The sequence below is a fragment of the Cetorhinus maximus genome, chromosome 13 (genome assembly GCF_964194155.1).
Source record: "Cetorhinus maximus chromosome 13, sCetMax3.hap1.1, whole genome shotgun sequence".
Lineage (NCBI taxonomy): Eukaryota > Metazoa > Chordata > Chondrichthyes > Lamniformes > Cetorhinidae > Cetorhinus > Cetorhinus maximus.
Genome location: NC_135891.1, coordinates 16,316,700 through 16,339,620, shown reverse-complemented (window position 1 = coordinate 16,339,620; position 22,921 = coordinate 16,316,700). Strand labels below are relative to the sequence as shown.

At 43.2% G+C, this 22,921-nt stretch overlaps 1 protein-coding gene across 1 annotated transcript in view; it reads left to right on the top strand.

The window, feature by feature from the left end:
• The window catches only part of LOC144688449 (protein phosphatase EYA1-like), a 261,652-nt gene extending 239,206 nt beyond the window's left edge, over positions 1 to 22,446 (top strand). Inside the window, exons 12-17 of the mRNA XM_078555016.1 lie at positions 9,551 to 9,609; positions 9,727 to 9,887; positions 10,414 to 10,528; positions 11,692 to 11,813; positions 13,767 to 13,867; positions 21,459 to 22,446. Of these exons, the coding sequence (XP_078411142.1) occupies positions 9,551 to 9,609; positions 9,727 to 9,887; positions 10,414 to 10,528; positions 11,692 to 11,813; positions 13,767 to 13,867; positions 21,459 to 21,539 (639 nt within the window). The 3' untranslated portion in view covers positions 21,540 to 22,446. The remainder of the gene's footprint in view (positions 1 to 9,550; positions 9,610 to 9,726; positions 9,888 to 10,413; positions 10,529 to 11,691; positions 11,814 to 13,766; positions 13,868 to 21,458) is intronic.
• Positions 22,447 to 22,921: the final 475 nt, after the last annotated feature.

Genomic DNA, 22,921 nt, shown 5'->3' with positions numbered 1-22,921 from the left:
AAGGTTTAAAGACCCAAAAAAATGGCAAACAAAAAAATGTCTCAAAAAGTAGCAACAAAGTAGTCCTACTTGCCAGTCTGAACTAGTGTCTCGGTCAATTTCTGTACCAGTCACTTAGTCAGTAATCCGATAGCGACTGCTGATGGGTTCTGAGGTAGTGTCTCAGTTAATTTCATGGTATTTCATTAAGTCAGTAATGTGATAGCTACCAGTGTTGCACGTTCCTGTACTGAACAATCAGTAAAAAAAGAAGAAAATGGAAAACACAGATCCCAAGCAAATACCAAACTGCTTAGACAGTTTGAACTGTGCCTCAATAGGAATTGGGTAGGCAGCACAGTCCAGTGTGCACAGTTAATCCACAACATCCAGGGATTCAGCAGAGCAATAGCCTCCACACAAAAAGGGCACTTTGTGGTTAAAATTGAGTTACAAATCCTGGAAGTAGGAAATAAAAATATAAAAGCTGTAAATGTATAACAGGGCGATTATCATCTATATTTTTTTCAAAAAGACAGATTTATGTTTGGAATCTAACCTTTCATCCAAACTGAACTGGAAAGTTAAGCTATCTTCCTATCTATAGTTGCTGATTAACCTCTTGTATGTTTGCAGCAGTTTTTGTTTTTATTTTTAAAATATGTTAACCTGTTCACGGGTAAAAGTTTCCAAAAACATATCCTGTTCAGATAGAATTGCATTGTTCAGTCTGCAGATGAGATCAGCAAGGGAGAGGAGATAGCATACTGGAAGACTTTGTTCCAAGCCTAATAGAAATCTTCTATAATTCTATAATTTTCCCTTGGAGCACGCACATGCTGTCACAGCTTTTAAAATATCAAGTTGAAACATGCGCTAGCAGTCTCTTGGGAGGTTGCAGGGCAATGGAGCAGTGGGGGTGGTGTGGATAAGGAGTTGGGGGGTATGTATTTGTTGGTGGACCAAGTCTTCGATTGCAGTCTTTGGTTTTTGCCTGGGGATATGCAAATTTTCATTCTGCTACAACCAGGAAAGCCTCAGCAAGTGGGAGAGCAGAGCTCAGGCCTCTGAATAATGAGCTGGCATCCAGTGGGGTCGTGCCTGATGGGAAAGGAGTGATGCTCCTCTCCGCACATCTAGCCAGTTCTCCTGGAAGGCAGTTGAGAGGCGAGGGAATGTCCTGCAGAAAGGGACTTTGCTGCAGAATCAACCTAAAGCTTTTACATTCAGCAGATCGCACAGGGAAGAAACAGGTTTCCTCGCTTGGCTCGAAAGAAAGAGATGACAATTGAAAACCTTTAAGGTAGATGATGCTGTAGCTACCTGCCTTTTGGAATGCTAGGACATAGATTTGTCTGAAAGGTACTTTTCCAAATTCAGTTGTGGCCTTAAAGAGAGAGGCAAAAAATGGTGTTTTACCCCAAGAGGGAAGGGGAGCAAGGGAATAATTGGTAACTAAATCCCCGTGGGTCTCTTCTCATCCACGCCTTCATAATTAAATATTGAGAGGGTGTGGTGCCTGCCTCTCCACCTGACCAAGGAGTGATACGTAATATAGGCCAACTAAAGAGGAAAAAAGCATTATGGAGGATTCAACAACAAAAAAAAAGTAGAATTAAAGAATTGTAGAGCACTTTTCGGAATTCAAATTATCTAAGGAAAATAATTTTAAAAACTATTTGTTTTAATCTGCCACAACCAAGAGTTTCGTCAAAAACAAATAATTTTAATCTACATTAAAATGCTTTCTTTCTGTAAGAGTTTGCAACACAATTCCTCTGGGAATAACTGGAGTATCTAACAGTATTTATTTGAGAATAATGTCGCAGTGCTCAAAGGGAAATACAAAAATTGCACCCAAGTAATTATACTTTGTCGCTGCAAGGAATAATGGGTACATTTCAGGATTAAAGAAGTATATTGTCATACAGCCAGTGCCCACCTAGCATTCATATGGTTTTACCTTCCAGTCTTAATATAAAACCTTTCCAACCTGCCTTACAAAATAGGTGCAGGATAAGAAGCCAGTTATATGCTGTTGGCAGAACTTCTCCGCACATCAAGCCAAGTTTGAAGCAATTGCCTGACAAAGAAAATCTTTTGGAATCATATTTCCACTGGAAATCATGTTCGGCCATTTAAAGGGGCACTGTACTGGCTGTGTAGACAGCAGTCTGCACAATATAATGGGTGATGTATTGATGTCATTAAAAGAATTATTGTGCACAAAATAAAACCCTAGACTTTTAGAAAGGAAGAGCTTGTTAAAAAATGCATTGAAAACATTTGAGGTGAAGGATTTTTTTGTTTCAGCACAATGATTGCAAACAACAAAAATATGTATTTCTAAAGTTATCTCTTGTCACTTGCTCACGCACTTTGTTTAACACAAATTTCCTAATGTAACGACAATAACAACTTGTAGTTATAATATCACCGCCTTCAACACCTCTTTGTCCTTTTGTCTATGACATCTTTTGGTTATCTCCACCTATCACTGGCCCTCTATCCAGCTCTACCCCCCCCCCTCCCCCACCCCCACCCCTTAAACCAGCTTATATTTCACCTCTTTTCTATTTTTACTTAGTTCTGTTGAAGAGTCATATGGACTCGAAACGTTAACTGTGTTCCTCTCCGCAGATGCTGCCAGACCTGCTGAGTTTTTCCAGGTATTTTTATTTTTGCCCAAGAAGCACATTCCTTCCTAGGCTGCAAAGTTTAAACCTATTTTAGCTTTCTCCATTGTGTGTCCCTATTTAAATTAACTTTTCTTTCCTGTACCCTATCTAATCCAAGTCTATTTCTATGATATGGTGACCCAACTGAGCATCATATTCCAAGTGAATAACACATCATAAAGTCCCAGCGTGATTTCTGTATGCTTATTCTGCTATTCTGGAAATATATCCTATGTATTGGATTTTTTAAATGATGTCTGGACATTGTAATAGCAAACAAACCACTTTCAATGTATAGGCTATCATAAATCCATTTATTCACTTATGTCCCAAGTATTTGGCATTTTTATAATGTTAATCACTGCTAAGTTTAATTTGTTGTGTGTCTTCCTAATTGTATGGCTGATGTAAATCCATTTGCAAACACTCTGTTGTATCCTGTAAGTCCTTTGTTGTTTTATTGTGTCACATGCAATTAGCTTTAGTTTCTAGTTCATTCACAATGGAATGCAAATACAGTTCAGTCCACCTGGTCCCAAGTTTAACAAATGTTATGTTTGCCCTCACCTGGAATTTCTGCAGGGGTCGTCCTCATTTCCTGCTAAACTTTGGTTTTGCATTGCTACTCTCTCGTTCTTTCCCCCACCTTCCCCAACCCCACCATGAAAGAATACAAGGCAGTTAGTTAACACACATTAAGGAAAAAGAAAATTGGCGGTGCATGAATCTCCAAGGTTCTTGCAGAAATAATTAGCTCGATTACAAATGTTCAAGAAGAATTTTAATAAATATTTTAGGTATGTGCCAAACATAAACCAACATAGGTTCATAATTTCCAGAACTCATTCCTGTATCTGCATCAGGCACAAGATTTCCGTAAGATGTAGGAATCCCCGTAGAGACTGTTCCGGAAAAAGTGGAATGAATACCAACCGGGATGATTTCTGGGCAATGATCCAAGAAATACAAAATGGACTGAAAGAATTCAGGGTTTTTATCTTCAACAAAGAAACAAGACTAAGGGTTCAGAAGGGACATAGGACAAGTGCTTAACTTGCTGAAGAACTGTTCCAGTATAAATTAACAAGCTCTTTGTACTTCCCATGAAGCATGAAATAAGAGGACATGACCACATGAGCTGGAAGAAAAGGCCTAACATGGAATTGGCCATTCCTTCAGAGGAAGAAGAAATGGGCAGAACTACTATTGTACTCTGCAATAATAATGGGGCTGCTTTTCCTGTGGTTTGCTTCCAGGGATTGTGGATTCCCTGGGCACAAAGCACAGGATGCAGGGGAAGAGACCTGTTATTCTGGGAGTCCAGCCCAATTCCTGCCTCCTGTAAATAACCCCAGAAAGAACGAAATAGAGTGGGAGTTTTTAGGAGGACGATATAGTGCAAAGGATGAGATAAGTAATCTATCTTCTCCACATACAATTGACCTGTAACAAAATGGCATAGCTGGAGATGGGTGAATATGTAGCGTCCAAAGTCAACTTGTGAAAAAGCTAACTTTGTTTGGATGAAGCATTTAGACATCTGGCCTGATATCTCTTTACGTGACTCAGTGTCAGCTTTTTCTTGATAACAATTGTAAAGTGTCTCGGAGCATTTTAGTCGTTAAATGCACTGTACAAATACAAGTTTTTTGCCCCTCTTCTTGGTGACAGAGGTTATGTGTCTGGAAGACGACCTTAAAGTAACATTAATGAGTTCCTGAAGTTCATCCTGTAGATCCACATTAGAGGATTGGGTAATATTTTTTCTGATTGATCCAGCGTGTACTTGAATTGGAACTTGGTGCTCAGCTGAGAGTGAGATGCCAGAACAATGTAGGAAAAAGGAATCCTTCGACCAAAATGGAAGTTTGAGTTGAGTCTCCTTGTCAAAAATTGTCTAATATCTCAGTGCCTTAGAACTTGGGCATCTTGTAGTTGAAGCCAAGTGCCTTATTGCAGTAGCTACTGATGGATGCTGTTCAATGTATAAAACACTTAAACAGTTATTTGAAGGCTAGTGAGCTTCAGAACAAGGGAGTATCTTGTTCCATATTTTGTACAATTATGAATCCGAAAAAAAATGTAGAAAGCTGTGAAAGCAAAATATTCACACAGCACATATGCCCCATTCATGAAGACAACATACCATTTTAACTTTGCACTGATCAGTGTGGTTTGGAGATGCTACTCCTGTTCTCAAAGTATCAGTCTAACAGTTGAGAGAAGCAAACTCTTTTGCAATCATGTAGGCAGGCAGTCATTCTTTAGCAGATTTGGCTGCGACTCGAACACATGTATTCTGCAGAACAAATGTATATGTAATGATTTTGCATAATAAATCATTAACGTTTGCCCATAGCATGTAATAGCAAAACTATGCAGCACTAAACAATTACACATGCAGTTTCAGAAGAGCTCATACTATTAACCCATGTTGATTGCAGCAGTGAAAATTACTCTGCTGAAAAGATAGTACAAACCCTCAGCTGAGAAATCCAAGCTTGAAAACTGGTCTCACACTCAAGTTTCCCCTGAAGGATAACTTTCATTGCTTTTTGGCTAGACCTATGTCAATGAAGACTGATAAGTAACACACATGGAGGCCTTTTCCCACACACATTTAAGCAGTCGGTGCAATAAAATAGCAACTTTTCAAAGTTTATGGAGACACCTGCTGGCTAGAATGCATTGCATTGATTACCAGCGATTATACATATTCCAGGGGACAGTTACCTCGAAGGTAATTGAAATAGGTTAGAAATGCAAAATGCAGTCATTCTGATGGGCCATTGAGGATCATATGGTGGTGTATTTTAATAATATTTTGATCCTCCATTTCGAGGGCATGAGCTCAACACAGCTATGGTAGAAAGCCTTTGATTAGAGCCTGTAGATATATTTAGAAACATCGAACCAAGTATTCTCATTGGGCTCCCATCCTAATAGCGTTTGAAATTCTCATTTCCCTCACTCAAAACCCAAGTATATTTAAGACGTACTGTTTGGCTTTGCGGTACAAAGTGTCAATTTCACTGAGTTTTCACTAACTATGAACCGATGTGAATCATTGCCATAGTTTGTTTTGTCATAAAAATGGTTGCAGTTATTTTACAGCCATGTGCAGGAGGTCACTTCCTTGCTTCTGCGGGGATTAGGTTTAGGGTAAGCCACACTGTTTGAAAAAAAAACCTGAGCCTTTATGGGGCATGGTGGCTCAGCGTGTTAAAACACTCTCACCTTTGGGACCTGTACTTGAATGCAGCCCAGACTGAAAGGATTAAAATTTCTCCTCTCTGCCCTCCCTAAAGATCTTAAGGAAAATGAGCTCAGGGCTGCGTCAGTAAAGTTTCTAGAAGGAGCAAATATACAGTATAAAATTATCTCTATCTACCACTAAATTGGCAAGCTGAAGAAGTGACTGGTATGAGGAATGGATAACAAACTGGTACAAAGAAAAGAACTTCTTAGGCAAAGATAGAATAGAGGCTTTACTATATGAAACTGGTGTCCACGGACCCCTGAGGCTCTGTAGAGGCTTGTCAGGGGGACCCGCAAAATAATCAATAATGCTGCCGGGCTTTTGCTGAACATATTTTACAACAGTGGCAGAGGACATCTTTGCAATAAAAATAACATGCAGCACCACAATTAGTTTCAGATGGGACTAATTTTATAACAGTTCATTTTGGCCAGCGCAGAAGGAACCTCTGTTGCTTTTGCGTCTTGAGAGCTGTGCAGTTTGCAATTATTTATGGGGAGGAGGTGCCGTGGTCAAAACAAGAGCAAGTGAATAAGCAGCAGCCAGAGGTGGGCTTATCGTGAGTTGGGAGGCAGGAGCAGAACATGGCCATCACATATGCAGCGCAGAGCGGGCTGGCTGCCTCACCTTGGAGGGGAACGGACATGGGGAAGAGCTGAGAGAGAGGCACAAAGATCACCAAGTGATGGCCGCCAAAAATTTGAACGATAGTTTGATCGTCTCTATCTTCTGCTATTCTCGTTTTGGGTTGAGATGAGCGATTGTAGCTTCTAGACCCTTTGGTGGAAAAAAACAAGGGCCAGGATTTTCCATTCATCGGGCGGGCTTGGCGGGAGTGGGCGGAGGTGGTCGGGAACCTGACTGCCGCCCGCGATGAGCTCCGCACCGCCATTTTAGGCGGGTGAGCCAATTAAGGCCCACTCAGCATAATACTCGTGCAGTAGCACTGACCGCTACCTGTGCAGGCGAGGGGAGGAGGGAGAGCCGAGTCCAGTGCTCTGTCGCGCAGCAATCTCCCTGAGACACAGACTTATTCTTTTAAATAAAGAAATAAAAACCATAAAAATTTAATGAAATGTGTCCCCTCATGTGACTGTGTCACATGAGATGGGGCATGATTTTATTTTTCAGGAAAAGTTTTTATATAATCATTATTAGCTTTAGGAAACCTCATCCCGCTCATGGATGAGTAGCATAAGATTCATGTTAATTACCTGTTTAATGGCCTTAATAGGCTTATCAAATATCGGCAGGCGCGCAGCTGACTCCGACGAGTGTCTGCCGAACGAAATATCGCGAGAAAGCGCAATGATGTCGAGATGAACGCCTGACATCATCGCGCTTCATTTTATGTTCCAGCGTGTCGGGCCCACCCTCGCACGCTGAATGGATAATTCTGCCCATGTATTTTGGGCAGTGTTTGTCCAGAATCTACTGTTATTGATACCAGAATTTCATAGTATAATTTAGATGGGGAATCCGCGATTACTATTTCATTTGAAAAGGAAAACGTTTGAGAATCACTGCTGTATGTAAAAGACAATGCAACTGACCTGGAAATGGTTGATGCTGACACTCAGTGCAGAAAGTCAAAGTGTTCTCTTCTCCTGCACAGAGCTCCCTCAGCTTGATTAGTACAAGATTCAACACATAAAATAAGTTGTCAGTGGTCCATCGTGAAAGAGAACATTAAGTATGTTCAGTGTTGTAATGCTGTCTTTGTTATTAATTTACTGTTTCAGAATTAGGAAGACGAGCTGGCTCTCTCAGACATATAATAATTGGCAATAATACATAGTCATTTATTTACTTGTATTGTATTTCTGATGTTTCTATTCTCCGCTTTTTATCTTCCAGATCAGGGTTAATGTTGTTTGGCTCTGATGTGGCTATCTTTGCAGCTTCTGTTTTGGCCCTTAGACAATGCTGAGGGCAGATCAGGAAGGTTTCCTTCGTCCCAACTCCTCATCTCCCTCCACAGCTTCACCTGCTAAAGCAGCTGAAGAGCTGAATTCCAGAGGTGAGGTGAGAGTGACCCCATCCACCACCTTAAACATTCACTCCCTCCACTACCCACGCACAGTGGCAGCAGTGTGTTCCGTATACAAGATGCCCAGTAGCAACTCACTAAAGCTCCTTTGACAGCATCTTCCAAATCTGTAACCCCTACCAGCTAGAAGGACAAAGGCAGCAGACACATGGGGCAGAATTTTGCCCTCGGATGGTGGGCGGGCCCCACCAGAAGCCCGGAAGTGACGGTTTCACATGAGGGGACATGTCCTTAAAATTTTTTTCTACCTTTATTAAACTTTCCATAACTTAAATTAATCTCCCTGAGGCACCTCTGTGCCTCAGGGAGATTTCTGCGCTAGCACAGGCCCCGACTCAGGGAATCCCCCCTGCCTGCACAGGGAGTGCTCTGTGCTTCCGGGCGTGTGTCACACTAGGTAGGCCTTAATTGGCCCACCCATGTAAAATTGCGGTGCGCACCCAATCGGGGGCACCGATCGGGTTCGCACTCGCTCCCCCCTGCCCCCGCACAACCCCCCCAAAGGGGGGGAAATTCATCCCCCTGAGTTGGGGCCTGCGCTCTTTCGCGCGCAGAAATCTGCCTGAGGCATGGAGGGAGATTAGTTTAAGTTGTGGAAAATTTAATAAAGGTAGAAAAAAATTGTAAGGACATGTCCCCTCATGGGAAACTGTCACATGAGCTGGGACACGTCCATTAACGTTTTCATAAATTTTTATTTAATTAAAAAACCCTTCATGAAACCTCATCCCACCCGTGGATGAGGTTTCATGAAAAATGCAAAGGCCGCCTGGGCTCTTCGCCTGCCCCCTGCCAACCTTAAGGCTGGACGGGCAGCATTCTTAACAACTTTAATTACTTTGTTAATGACCTTAATAGGCCTTTGACAGTTCAGCGGGCATGCAGCCGACGCGGTTGTGTGCCCGCCGAACTGACGATCTAGATGACGCGCGGTGACGTTGGGACGCATACCCGACATCACCACACATCATTTTACGCGTCGGCGAGCGGGCCCCACCCCCGCTGTCCCATGCTGCTGAACGAAAGCCATCTGTGAATGGCAGCCAGTGTCACACACATTTGTCCGGTGTTATTTTTGATTGCACTTACAAAGCTGCACAACTAAGCTGGAATGGACTTTGCAGCTTTCAAAGTCTCAGCACATTTACCACCAAATGAACATCTGCAAAAGGAATTTACTGTAACTTCCCCTGATTCAAAGCGATAAAGTAGAAATACAGAACTTGACAGAATCACCAAACATTTTCTCATTAGCTGTATTTTCCAGCTACATTCTTTGGTTAAACCTGTGATCTTGCTCGTGGAATGCTGAAAGCCAACATGGGTTTCAACTTTGACCTCAGCATCATGAGAGACTACAGCTAAATAAGACAGAATGTAGATTTTGGTAGGAGGCTAAAGGTTAAAATCATTTTTCTGGCGTTTGATATAACATCCGATGCCGTATTTTCATCCCCAACTGATTCAGGAAGCGGTCTTGACATGGGAAAGTGCTCCACTGCAGACTGCTGGGTGACTAGAATATTCAATGTGCTGCACTTTGTTTAAATTCCAGAGTTCTTAATTTTATTTATATTTTTGCAGGAATGTGACCAGGTTCACATCGACGATGTATCTTCAGATGACAATGGGCAGGATTTGAGGTGAGCTCCTCACTGAAAGTAAGCCCCACATGGGCTGTTTTATTCTCCAGAATGTCAGCTGTGCACTAATTAATGGAACTAATGCCACTAACAGTCTTCCTCTCTCCTCCCACACAGCACGTATAACTTTGCAACAGATGGTTTCCAAACAGCAGCAGTTGGTGGAAACCTTTGTATAGGCTCTGGTGTGCATGGGGGTGTAGACTGGATGAGGAAATTAGCATTCCGCTATCGTCGAGTAAAAGAAATGTACAACACTTACAAAAACAACGTTGGCGGCAAGTATCTGCAATTTAATATATGCTGAAAGCTTTCTTACCATAATACCTAGACACACAAATTTTGTCACAAGTCATATAATGGACAGTTCAACTGCAGAATGAATCAATAGGAACCCTTCAAGTTCTATCACATTTGACAGATCTTGCACTTAAGGCAGAAATACTTTATGTTTGTTCCAAACGAGAAATTACTCTCAAAAGGAAAAAGCAAATGCTATTAAAAGAAAAACACTGGAGAAAAGAATATCACAATGATACTGGGCTATTTCTGGACTATTCCACAAATGAATCATCTAAACTTTTTGATGAGTTAAGCAAACTTAGCAATTCATCACGAGCATGACAGTATGTATCATTTCTGTTGATGGATCCATAGCCAACTTCACACAATGTTGCCAAAATGGCTACCTGTTATCCTTTGACCCTTTTCCTGGTTAGTTTTGACTATGGAACTATGCAATAACTAACTCACCATCAAAATCAGCGACTCTGCATTAAGCTTTGGTTCTTTGTCATTGCATAGGTCTAATTGGAACACCCAAGAGAGAAGGATGGCTGCAGCTGAGGGCGGATATGGAGGCTCTAACTGATCTGTGGCTGACACATGCACTGAAAGCACTCAGTCTAATTAATTCTAGGTAAATAACCTCAAGCTTACTGGTACCTCTTAACCAGCAATATGTTGAAAATGTCTATTGGGATGTAAGGCAGTAAATTAGCTGCTTTAGATCATTGGAATCTTACAAACTGCTTTTCTCAGTGTCGCTGCATAATCTAGTTTTGCCCTGACTACAACAGACATACTTGGTCCTATTTTTTCATCCAGTAACGTAATTCAATATTTCCAGATTAATGTAGGTAACAGGATTGCTACTGGGATATGTTCATTTCCTAATCAGCATTGTACCAACTGCTCTGAGGTGGGATGATAATAAGGGTCTTGCAATCGGCCTAAGTATCTCTTGAATTAGAGTAGAATAATCAGCCAAGATTTTAGCTCCTGATTTCTATCAGATAGCCCCTGTTGGAATGTGTGTCCGTGTGTTGGTGTTTGTGGTCAAATAGCCTGCCAGAATTCACTGTCAAGTCAAGCCCCACAATGTGCAATTGTTACTTGAACAACATGTGAAGAGTGACTGGGATCCTTAAGACATTAATTTGGCAAGAGAGAAAATTGGTGAAAAATACAGATTGCAGTTGTGTAAACTGCTTGCTTTAGATATTGAAGGTGATGCATTTTGGTGTGATTTCTGTTCTTATTTGTTCATGGGATGTGGGCATCACTGGCAAGGCCAACAGTCATTGCCAATCCCCAATTGCCCTTGAGAAGGTGGTGGTGAACCACCTTCTTGAACTGCCACTGTGTGTGTGTGTGAACATATTCCCACAGTGCTATTAGGAGGGACTTCCAGAATTTGGGCCCAATGATGATGAAGGAATGATGTGTGACTTGAAGGGAAACTTGAAGGTGGTGTTGTTCCGATGTGCCCGCTGCTTTTACCCTTCTAGATGATACAGTTATGGCTTTGGAAGATGATGTTGAAGAAAACTGCACAAGTGCATCTTATAGATGGCGTTCATTACAGCCACAGTGCACCGATGATGGAGGGGGTGTATATTGAAGGTGGTGGATGGGTGTCAATCAAGCGACTTGCTTTGTCCTGGGTGGTGATGCTGAGGTCAGTACGACACAGTGGAACCCCAGTGTCAGAAAGTGGGACAACCTGGGCAGTGCAGTTAGGAACAACACTTCACAGTTAACATCTCTGTAAAAAATTGAGTTGGTTGATTTATTTTACAGATCAAATTGTGTGAATATTCTCGTTACAACAACACAGCTGATACCTGCCCTCTCAAAGGTATTGTTATACGGACTGGGTACAGTCTTCCCAATAGAAAATATTTACAGTGCTACAAAAACGGGTAAGCACAGGTGAATTTTAAAATCTTTATTAAATTATTTTATTCTACATTATAGATGATAATCACCTTTTGGATGACATCATGGGAAAAATTTTCCCCCTCGTTGGGGGGGGAAGGGCAGGAGCGGGCACGGACGGGCTCACCTCCGATCGGCGCCCCTGATTGGGGGCACGCCGCCATTTTACATGGGCGGGCCAATTAAGGCCCACCCAGTGTGACATCAGCCAGGAAGCACTAGGCACTCCCTGTGCGGGCGGGGGAGGGGGATTCTCTCAGCCGGGAGTGCGCGAAGGAACGCACAGATCTCCCTGAGGCTAAGTGCTGCCTCAGGGAGACCAGCTCCGACTTAAAACTTTTAATAAACATGTTTAAAAGTTTTCCCTGCCCTGTCACATGAGTTGGGACACGTCCATAAGTTTTACTGAAACGTTTTTTAAAAATTTAAATACCCTCATGAAATCTCATCCTGCCCGTGGATGAGGTTTCAAGCTTTTTCCGAAGCCCACCAGGGCTCCTGGCCTGTTCGCCAACCTTAAGGTTGGATGGGCAGGTCCATTAACAACCTAAATTAGTTTTTAAATGGCCTCAATGGGCCTTTGACAGGTCGACGGGCGCCCAGCTGACTCGGCTGCGCCCCCGCCGACCCGAAAATGGAAATTATGCAGGGTGACGTCAGGAGTTCCACCCGACATCACCCCGCGTCTTTTTATGCATTGGCGAGCGGGCCCCGCCCCCAATTGCCGACTGGAAAATCCTGCCTAATGTGTGAAAACAATGGTCAGAAAAAGGCAATCAGAGATACCAACATAAGAAATAGAAGCAGAAGTAAAACATTCAGCCCCTCGAGCCTGCTCTGCCATTCAATAAGATCATGGCTGATCTGTTTGTGTTTCGAATTCCACATTCCTATCTACCCCCGATAACCTTTGTTTCCTTTGCCTAACAAGAATCTATTTACTTCCACCTTGAAAATATTCAATGACCCCGCCTCCACCACCTTCTGAGGCAATGTTCCAAAGTCGCACAGCCCTCAGAGAAAAAAATTCTCCTCATCTCTGTCCCAAAAGGGCAACCCCCAATTTTAAAACAGTGCCCCCTAGTTCTGGACTCACCCACAAGAGGAAACATCCTTTCCATATCCACCTTGTCAATACTGTTCAGGATCTTATATACTTCAATCAAGTCACCCCTCACTCTTCTAAACTCCAGTGGAAACAAGCCCAGTCTGTCCAACCTTTCCTCATAAGACAACCCACTCATTCCAGGTATCAATCTAGTAAACCTCCTCAGAACCACCTCCAATGCATTTACATCCTTCCTTAAACAAGGGGACCAAAACTGCACCCAGTATTCGAGATATGGTCTCACCAATGCCCCATATAACTGAAGCATAACATCCTTACTTTTATGTTCAATTCCTCTCATAATAAAGGAAAGCATTCCATTAGCCTTCTTAATAGGTTTTGTCATTTAATAGGTTATGCATTTGCTCAATGTTGACGATAGAACTTGCATGATTAACACTGGTAGATAATGAAACTTAAACAACAAACAATTAAATGATTGAATTGAATGTAAATAGTTAGTTAATGTGAGACAGATAAATTTGGATCAAGAGCAAGAAAGAGACAGTGCAGCCTAATTGTACTAATGGTCCTCATGGACTTAACGGTCTCTCTTAGCCTAATTGTATTGTGACTGTATAGAGGGCATGCTCTTCTTAGCCATACTACTATGAGGCTCAATTCAACCCATGACAGCTATAATAGACATGTATGGGTTACCTTGACATTAAATCTATATTGAGACATATTTTTGAGTGCTGTCCACAAGTATTTTATACCAGAGGCAGCCACTTTTAAAAATCAAAATCAAACTCAAGAGCAAACACTTTGCAAGGTTATTACTGCTGCCCGAGATTGGAGAACCATCAATTGTATTGTTTATTTTTAGGGAAGGAAAGCTGCTTTGAAAGAATAGTTCAAAGGTTTGGAAGGAAAGCAGTCTACATTGTGGTGGGAGATGGGGTTGAAGAAGAACAAGCAGCAAAAAAGGTAAGCCCCTTATATCGAACTTCATTAAGTTCCAAGTAGATTAAATTTACTAGTTATCCAAGCAATGCAGTTAGTTCCCTATAGAGCTCAAAGATTCATGAGAAATGGTTTGTTGCTTTTATTCCTCATGGCTTTTATGCCCTTTAGATTGATGGTGTCTAGGCCCTTTTATAGAGGAAAGAAAATCTTGCTTTCCAGTTCTTTTGTGGAAAGGTTTTTAACTGGACAACTGCCCATTCCTTGCCTGACAAACAGCTTCCTGATACAGAAAAGTATGTTTCTTGGACATCCGTTTGCCGGCCTGATTCAACTTTCAGTCAGCCCTTTAAATGTGTGCTGAGCATTTTCACACAAAGCAATGCAGTATTGTTTAAATATACAAATCTCCCTACGCCGGTTGCCGAATTCAAGTGGCAACGTCAATAGATGAATGAACAGAGAATGCACTGTTCATGCTGGTGTCAGTTATAGCAGGTGTTGAGCAGCCTAACCAATGGTCCATAAAGGAACCTCTCTGTCAGCTACTTTGGAAAAGAGAAGTTATTGCTTCCTTTTATGAATCCTTTCAAATTCTTCTGTCTCGTTCTGCCCTTCACCTCCCCACCAACATGTCCTACCTGCCATTCAGCTCCATGAAAATGATGCTGGAACCGGAAAATGGTTTGAGCCTCTCTGCGTGGGGTCTTAAGTAGAGGCACCACCAACTTTGCACTCATTTTGGGCCAATGTTTACTATTGTCTGGGTCCAACTACTGTTCCCATCTCTTACCTTTGGTGGCTCCAGCACTGGTCATTCTTCAGGCTAGCAGTCACCTCATCATTCCTTTCTGATGTCCCTTGTATTTCATTCTTTCCAACCTTAGTGAGGTTCTGCACCTTGAGCCTGGGTTCTTTACATTTCATTCTCAACAGGTAAAATGAATAGCATCCTGTAAAATGCTCTGCGGCATGTTTTCCAATTACAAATGGGTCCCAAGCTGATAGCACCCTAAAAACTGAATGCTAGTTTTGCACATTTATCTTTGAACTATATTGTTCATATATCTCAATTTGATGGGGGTGGCAATGGTATTGCGTAACCCTACATACTGTGATATTGGGGTGTTGGCATTACATATGCACTGTACAATACCATAGTCTGGGACCTAATCTTGTCTAAACAGTGATATGTATTTATATATCATTGTACACCATTACAAGAGAACTACCCTTCTCTACAGTCAATTTATTCACCTTCCAGTTGTCACTTAACAGAACCTAGTACAAGGCATCGCTAAATTCCTACCTGACATAATTCAACCTCAAAGAAAACTTGAATTTAACATTATCTGTATTGTTCTTCCTTTATTTCCCGTGCCTCAGGCTCTATATTATCCGCCAATTTCCACCATCCAGCCTGGGGATTGGTTGGAGGGGGCGGTGGGGGGGGAGGTAGACCTCCATGATGACAGATAGCAGAGGTCCCATTGGATAAGCTTCCCTATCCCAGTAACTGGCTCAGTGAACAAAGGTACACCAGATGTACCCACTAACATCAAAGAAAACCTTGTTTCCCAGGGTCAGCACCTGAAACAACTGAGCAAACAAAGTGTTTTCCAGGATATTTAACTCTAATAAGCTTCAGTGGCTGTTTGAAGAAAAGGTTTGAAGTGGCCTCTTACTGACGTCTCCTGGTGTGAATGCCGTATTTGTGTAGTAAAGGCAATGCGTGAAGAGCAGCCAGCATGCCTGTCTTTAGGTTGATTGATTGGAATGGCTGACTCAGTTCCACACCTGAGCTACGTACAATAGCATGGGGAGAGACTTTCACTGCAAATAACTGTTTTGCCAACAGCAGTGATAGTTTTTGGCAATAGCTGGATCCCATTTTAGCATGTGCTGGTGATATTCTTTTTAAAAAACAAATAGTGCCATAAAAATACTGAAATACAGAGAGAAGTAAGAAACAATAGCTAATGCGTTAATAGTGTATTTTGGGAAGTCAAAGTGCTTTTTTCTTGTGCAGAGGGAAGAGAGAAACAGGGCAAGAACTAACTAACATCAAGATTTTCTGTTTGTATGGCTGGAGAAGCAGTTATAGTTTGGTGTGGAGATTAGCAATCCATTCAACAGCTACAGGTGATGCAGTGTGAATGGTGGCGATGCCACCAGGAATGGATCTCTCAGGGTAGAAGTTCAGTATATGGGCGATAGTCTGACTTGGATGGCCACAGTTTGAGCTGTTTCTCATGTTCCACTTGTGGAGTACATGACCACAGCTTCCCTGGCCCACCCTCAAGCATGGAAGGTTGAAACCCTGGGACTTGACCACTTGGATCAGTTACCAGGTTGTGGTTGGTGATGTTTGCTGTATCCAGGAGGTGCGCCATCAAGAGGTGGGACAGTTGCGAGTTTGTAGGGTGTGGAGTGTGTTCCAGTAAGGACTAGATTTCAGGTGAGCACATGTGTGTGGTTTCTCTTTTTGAGGTCCTGTGTCAATGGGAGTGCTTTGTTAGCTGTCAGCCGCTGGTGTTCTTTGAGGAGGGTGTGTTCCCTGTGGACATCAGGAGGTTCAATGTGTGCTGGCACAGGAAGCCACTTGAGCTGTGTTGGCCTCAACATCCCAGAAATAATCCTCATGGCTTCCCAGAGGTGGCTATCTACCATGTTTGTGTGGCAGCTCCAGAACCAGGTTGAGCAGCAGTCCTCTGCTTTCGGGTGGACCAGGGCGAGTGAAGCAGTACAGAGTGTGTTGGCTCTGCTGTCCCAGGTGGTAACCACCAGTTTCCAATGGAGATTCACTCCCATCTTGACCTTGGCTCTGGTGTTCTGGAGGTGTTGCGACAGGTCAATGTATGCTCAAGAGTGATGCCAAGACATTTTGGCGGTGGGTCGGGGGTGAGCAGTCAGCCATAGAATTGGACCTGAAGGTTTTCCCTGGCCTTCAAGTTGTTCAGGTGGAGGGCTGAAATGACAGTCTTGGCAGTGTTTGAGTAAAGTCTCCATTTTCTGAAATCGGCTTCCAGAGAACATAGATCTTCAGTGAGCGTTTCCTCAATGTCCTGAAGTTCTTTAGCCTGGAGCCAGGGCCAAGTCATCAGCAGACATGAAGATCCGTGACTTTGTGGGAGGGAGGTCACTGGTGTATAAATGATAAAGAGAACCAGTGCGAGGACTGATCCCTGTGGGAGCTCGTTGTTGGTTAGACGTGGGCAGCCGATTTGATCTCCAAGGTGCACACGGGACTGTCGGCTGCTGATCATGGAGTTGATTAGTTGTAGGTTTTTCACACAGCAGCTGATTTTGGAGAGTTTCGGCAGCCTGCCTGTGCACCACACTGTGTCATAGACACTGGGTAAGTCAACAAAGGTCGCTCCTGTCTTCAGGCCTATCTGGAAACCGGCCTCAATACGTGAGTGTCAGAGCCGACTTGGAACAGTGGTGGCCTATGCAAAACTCTGCCTGTTGTGGGAGCATTGATGCTCCCAGGGTGGGACTCAGCTTTTTTTAGCAGGAGGTATTCCAATGGGGGCAGTGGGATGGTGGCTGCATGGGTCATGGAGTGTCCCTGGCTTGGCAATGGCCAATATCTTGGATTGGCACCAGATGTTTGGAATGGTGCCTGTGCTGTGAATGGGAACCAGCTTTGCTAACCACTTCCTTCCCGTTGATCTGATGGTCTTCAGGAATTCTGGGTAAATCCCATCGACTCCTGCTGGTTTGCCTGATGGTTGTAATCAGGATGCTGTCCACATCCTCTTGTGTGTAAGGGTTTGGGAAATCTGCCTGCTCTGCGACAGTCTTGACAGACTGCATCAGGGCTGTTTTTACTATCGGCTTATCCTTGCTGCCAATTTTACACCAGGGCAGACAAGGCCTCGGATGGGCCGCCCGCCCTTGCCCCAGTTGAGGCTCTTAAGTGGCCAATTATTGACCATTCAATTTTTCAGCTGGTGGGAGGATTTTCCAGGTGTGGGAGAAGCCTGAAAACGATCAGGGGTTTAGGCCTCGGGCAGGAAGGAGGAGGGGGGTGGTGGCACCTCCATCAGAAGCCCCCTTCTAATTTCAGGTGGCCCACTCCTTAACGTCTGCTAGCCACTGGACCACCCTTTTCCCCCACCCTGGCCTCTGCTTGACACCCCAAACCCCCGCTATCTACCCCCAAAGGCGATCTCTACCCCCCACCCCCCACCCCCCCCAAGCCTGAGACCCCAAAAACTAATCTTTTTGTCCACTCCCAGGACTTAGACTCTATCGTCTTCATCAAGTTCCATTTCAGTCCACTGCAGCTTCTGTCGCTGCAGGGAATAGAGAGTTGGCCGGCAGCTCGCTAAGCCGGGACTTCCTCCCGAGTGAGGGGCGGAAGTCTCGCCGGCAGCCAGTTGATGCTCATTTGAGCGTGATGTGGCTGCAGGCCAGGCAGTGTTGGCAGGGATGTGTTCCCCACCGACTCTTCAGATGGCTGGACGGGAAGGTACCAATACCCTACAGGGGTTCCGCTGCTCTCTCACCGTAACGTCTCTGGAGACCAATGGAACTCACTGGATAATATCCCAGACTCATGTTTATACTGAAGCCTATTATACTCAGGTGTAGCAGCTAGATGAATGGGTTTCATCAAAGGGGTAAAGATCAGCGAAGCGGCTAGGACCGCCAAACAAAAATTCTTCATTGTCCCCTTAAATAGAATCGAAGGGGACATGTCCAGCATCAGACTGGAGATGTGGAAGAGTGCCCTCTGGGCAAATCCCGCTCCCCTCCCAAGCCAGGCAGGTGCCAGATTTTTTGATTGTATAAGGTAGGCAGTTAGGAGAGATGCACATAGGGTGGCACTTGCACCCACCCCATTCGGATTAGATGGGCATCCCAGTAACCTTAGCCTGCAAGTTGTGGCTGTGATCACATCCTGAGGAATTTCAGGACCACATCCCAGCACCCAGAACCCAATCTTCCCAGCTCATGAGAGCCTCCACCGAAGGCTGTGCAAAATGTGGACATCGGTCTGTCATCCTCATGACAATGTAGCAATGGCATTACAGGTGAATGGTGTGGGGAATGGAAGTGTTTCAATAGATGGCTCTTAGTCGTGAATAAAGAGGGAATCCTCATTTCTCATCTTCCACTCACTGCAACTCAAATCAGCTACAAAATGAATGAAGACATTTTTCATGGTAGCACCAAGAGCCTGACAACCCCATTACAAACCAAATTCAGTGAGTAGCGCATGGGATTACACAGGATATACAGCACAGAAACAGGCCATTTGGCCCAAATGGGCCATGCCTGTATTTATGTTCCACTTGAACCCTCCTATCTTTTCTCCTCTAAATCTACTATCATAACCATCGACAGTATTTCCTTCTCCCTCATATGCTTGTCTAGTTTCCCCTTAAATTTATCTATACTATTCACTTCAGCCACTCCTTGGGGTATTTTATAGAGGTGACGCAAGTCTTGCCTGCTCACTGTAGAGTTGACACGAAACCTGCTTTGCCTTTGTGAATGTCCACCGGTATTAAGTGCCTCTCACTTCAGTAGCCAGCGGCAGGCCTTCACCAGGATCCAGGACCCCAGGGGTGGAACTCCTGCCCACTGAAAGCTGCCAACCAGTCAGAGTCCGGCAGCTCTTTTGCTCACTGCAAAGGCGGTGGCTGATACTGGAACAACAGTCATCTGAGGCCTAGGATCAAGGAGCGAGCCAAACCAGAGTTAGGTAATGGCTGGAGGGGTTTTGAAGGGTGAGGGTTGCAGGGGAGGGTTGTAGGGAGGGTCGGCAACAAAGGCTCCACCCCCTTCCCAATGCCAGGTCTCTCGATCAAGCATTGTGTGCCTTTGAATGAACACCCCCCACCCGTCCATTTAATAGGCCCGACTGGGCCTTCTCACCCTGGACTTAATTTTGGCGGAGGTGGGAAGGCGGTGGGGTACTTGCGCACACCCTCCAGCCTAATTAAATACCCTCCCACCTAATTAAATACCCTCCCGCCTGATTAAATACCTTCCCGCCTGATTAAATACCTTTCCGCCTGATTTAATGCCCTCCTGCCTAATTAAATACCCCACTGCTTCCAAACACTCCGTGAGAGAGGGCATAAAATTCTGCCAGCTGTGGTAGCAAGTTCCACATTGTCACCACTCTTTGAGTGAAGAAGGCACAGAGTGGGAACTTGGTCATTAGAAGGATGAGAGCAGCAGGTTTAGAGCTGTGCAGCTGGTAACGCACAGATGAGATCTAAAACAGGTAAACAATATATGGCTGTGTTTGTCAAACAGCCAATTGCAGGAAAAAGACTCTGAGCCCAGCAGCTCGCAGTGGAGGTGGCACTTTGCAAATGAAACTGGTTTTGGGAGAGGCTAAAATGCCACATTTTTGAAAATCAGAAAATAAAATGAATTTAATCTAACACAATAGGACTGCAATCCCAACTAACAGTCACAGCTGCAGCCCCTACTCACGTTCCAAGCCCAATTCACAATCCCGATTCAAAATCCACGTCCCAAACCCAAATACCGTTACTAACAGTGCGGTTGATCATATGAAGTGTTGATGAGTTGGTGTCAAGATGTTTTTGTGTTGGACTGAACTAAGGTAGGCAATATTAACTCCAGTTTGAACATATTGAAGTTGCTTTGATTTAGTGTTTGTTTTGCTTTCCTGGAGGAAACAGTGAGGGATAATATTTGTTCCGTATTCAGTTTCACATTACACAAGTCCTATGTACATTACAACATGCTGGGTTGGGGTGTGCTAGATAAATGATTATTTCCATAAATCAACAACCTTGAACAGTGCGTTGGAGGAGCCTGTTTGTTGGCCTAGTCCAGAGAAAGTGCATTTTACATATTTATTTTCACTATTTGGCATTTGTGTGGCATGGCGGAACGTTCAATGAAAGCTGCTTTGATTGTTTAGCTTTGAAGAATGATTTTGCAAGTTTGCTCCCGGAGTGGAACCTCACTCGATGAGAGTGTAATTTGGAAACAAGACCAAATTGCAATAAGGCAAATACTGTGACCCAAGCTCCAGGAATAGGCACTCACAGAATTACCCTCTTATTCCCTTATATTAAGTCACATGAAGTGATATATACATTCTATAGTATTAATGTATAGAGTGAAAAAAACCCAAAATGTGTTCACTAAAGTATAAAATCAGACCCATTAGAACATAATCCTGTCCCTTTAGCGTTTCCTCTCTCCTCCCAGTAATTTCTAAATGCACTGATGTCTGTGTTTGGCTGACATTGAACCTGGGGCATATTTTGGAGGGAAGGAACTGCTCTTTGGAGATGATCTATATGGTAAATATGATGCAGAAGTGCTCAATTCCATCACTGCTGGTTGCAACACAAACTAAAACAATTCAGTAAAATAATAATACCTGTTTGGTTAGTTTCCTCCTCCAGCCTCTGACCTTTGAGCCCCGCCACATCTCCTTTGACGTGAGCAAGCAGTGCTGTCAAGCTGAGCTATTTGGTGTGGTCTGATAAATTGTTCTGAATTAAATGCTCTGATTGAGAGCCCTGTTGTAGGTGTTAGGTCCTAACAGTTAGGATGATTACTTGAAGTAAAGGATTTGTTGCTTCAACAAGCTCTACTGTGCTTTCTGCAGAACAATATGCCATTCTGGAGGATCTCGTGCCATGCAGACCTCGAGGCCCTACGACATGCCCTGGAACTTGAGTACTTGTAGCAGAAAACAGACTGCACCTTTGCTCCTTGACTGTGGTACTGATCCAGCTATGAAATGTGTGGATTATGCAGTTGATATACGCTTTGTCTTAACCTTCACGGAAGCAAAATGAAAATGATTTCAGAATTATGAATGAGATCTGACCTTCATAGAAAAAAAAATGATTTAAAAACCACTGCATCAGGGTCTTCATCATGGAAATGTGCCTTTATTGAAAAGACACAAACCTGAGCTGATATTAACTACAAAGTCAACTGAATCCTTCTTTATCATCAAGACTTTACTTTGGACACCGAGAGGGAACAGAGACTTGTGGTTACCAACAGCGTGGTACAATCACTGTTTTTAAGAACATAAGAAATAAGAGTAGGAGTAGGGCTTGTGGCCCCTCGAGCCTGCTCCACCATTCGATGAGATCATGGCTGATCTGATGTTGGCCTCAACTCCACTTTCCTGCCTGTTCCCCATAACCCTCGACTCCCCTATAGTTTTTTTTTAAATGGTTCTTGCTATTTATGAACTCATGCTTTCCCCCAACATGAACTGTGCTAAATGTGTAAACACACGTGTCCCACGAGGAAGATAAGTTCTTATTTAAAAAATACAAAACCTGCTATTGCTAAGACAATCAAAAGACAAATAATCTTTTTTGTGTAAATTTGTAATCTTACGATATTTCTCTTTTTTTCTCTCTCTCTCTCTCTCTGATACTGTCAAGTTGTTTTCAATAGTAACTGCAAATAGCAACCCGTGAGTGTTTTTATTAAAAATAGGTGTTCTGTGGACTGTGCATGTGTCTACACTCTGCCTTATGCCACCACCTTGTTGATCAATACGTGCAGATAGTACTTTTGTGACAATGAATCTTGTGGTTAAATGGCATTGAATAAAAAAGGATTTGAAATTTTCCAAGGCCTTTTGAAACAAGTCATAGAAAATCCAAATAATATGACAGTTTTTCAAAGTGAAATGTATTGACAATATGTCCAATATTAAGAGTGTAACGACTATATCAGAATACACCCTCACACTATTTATGTGCAAGGAATTACTGAGTTACAGTTAATTAAATTGGTTTTCAATTTAGGTATGTAAAGGATTCCTACTTATCCATGCCCTAAGGCAAATATAACAGACAAGCAAACAGTACGCTACAGATATTTAATAAAGGGCTGCATTTTAAGGTTTTTCCTAAACATTGAATGTCTTCAAATTCTTACAGCTTTAAGGTCTATTATTCACACAGCCTCTATTATTTATCTTGGCTAAACTACTAACACTGAAACATAGAAATATAGGAATTGCTAGAAGGAAAAGACCACCACCCATCCAATTCACCTTCCACCATTCTGGTAGACACATGATATAAAGATAATGGAGTT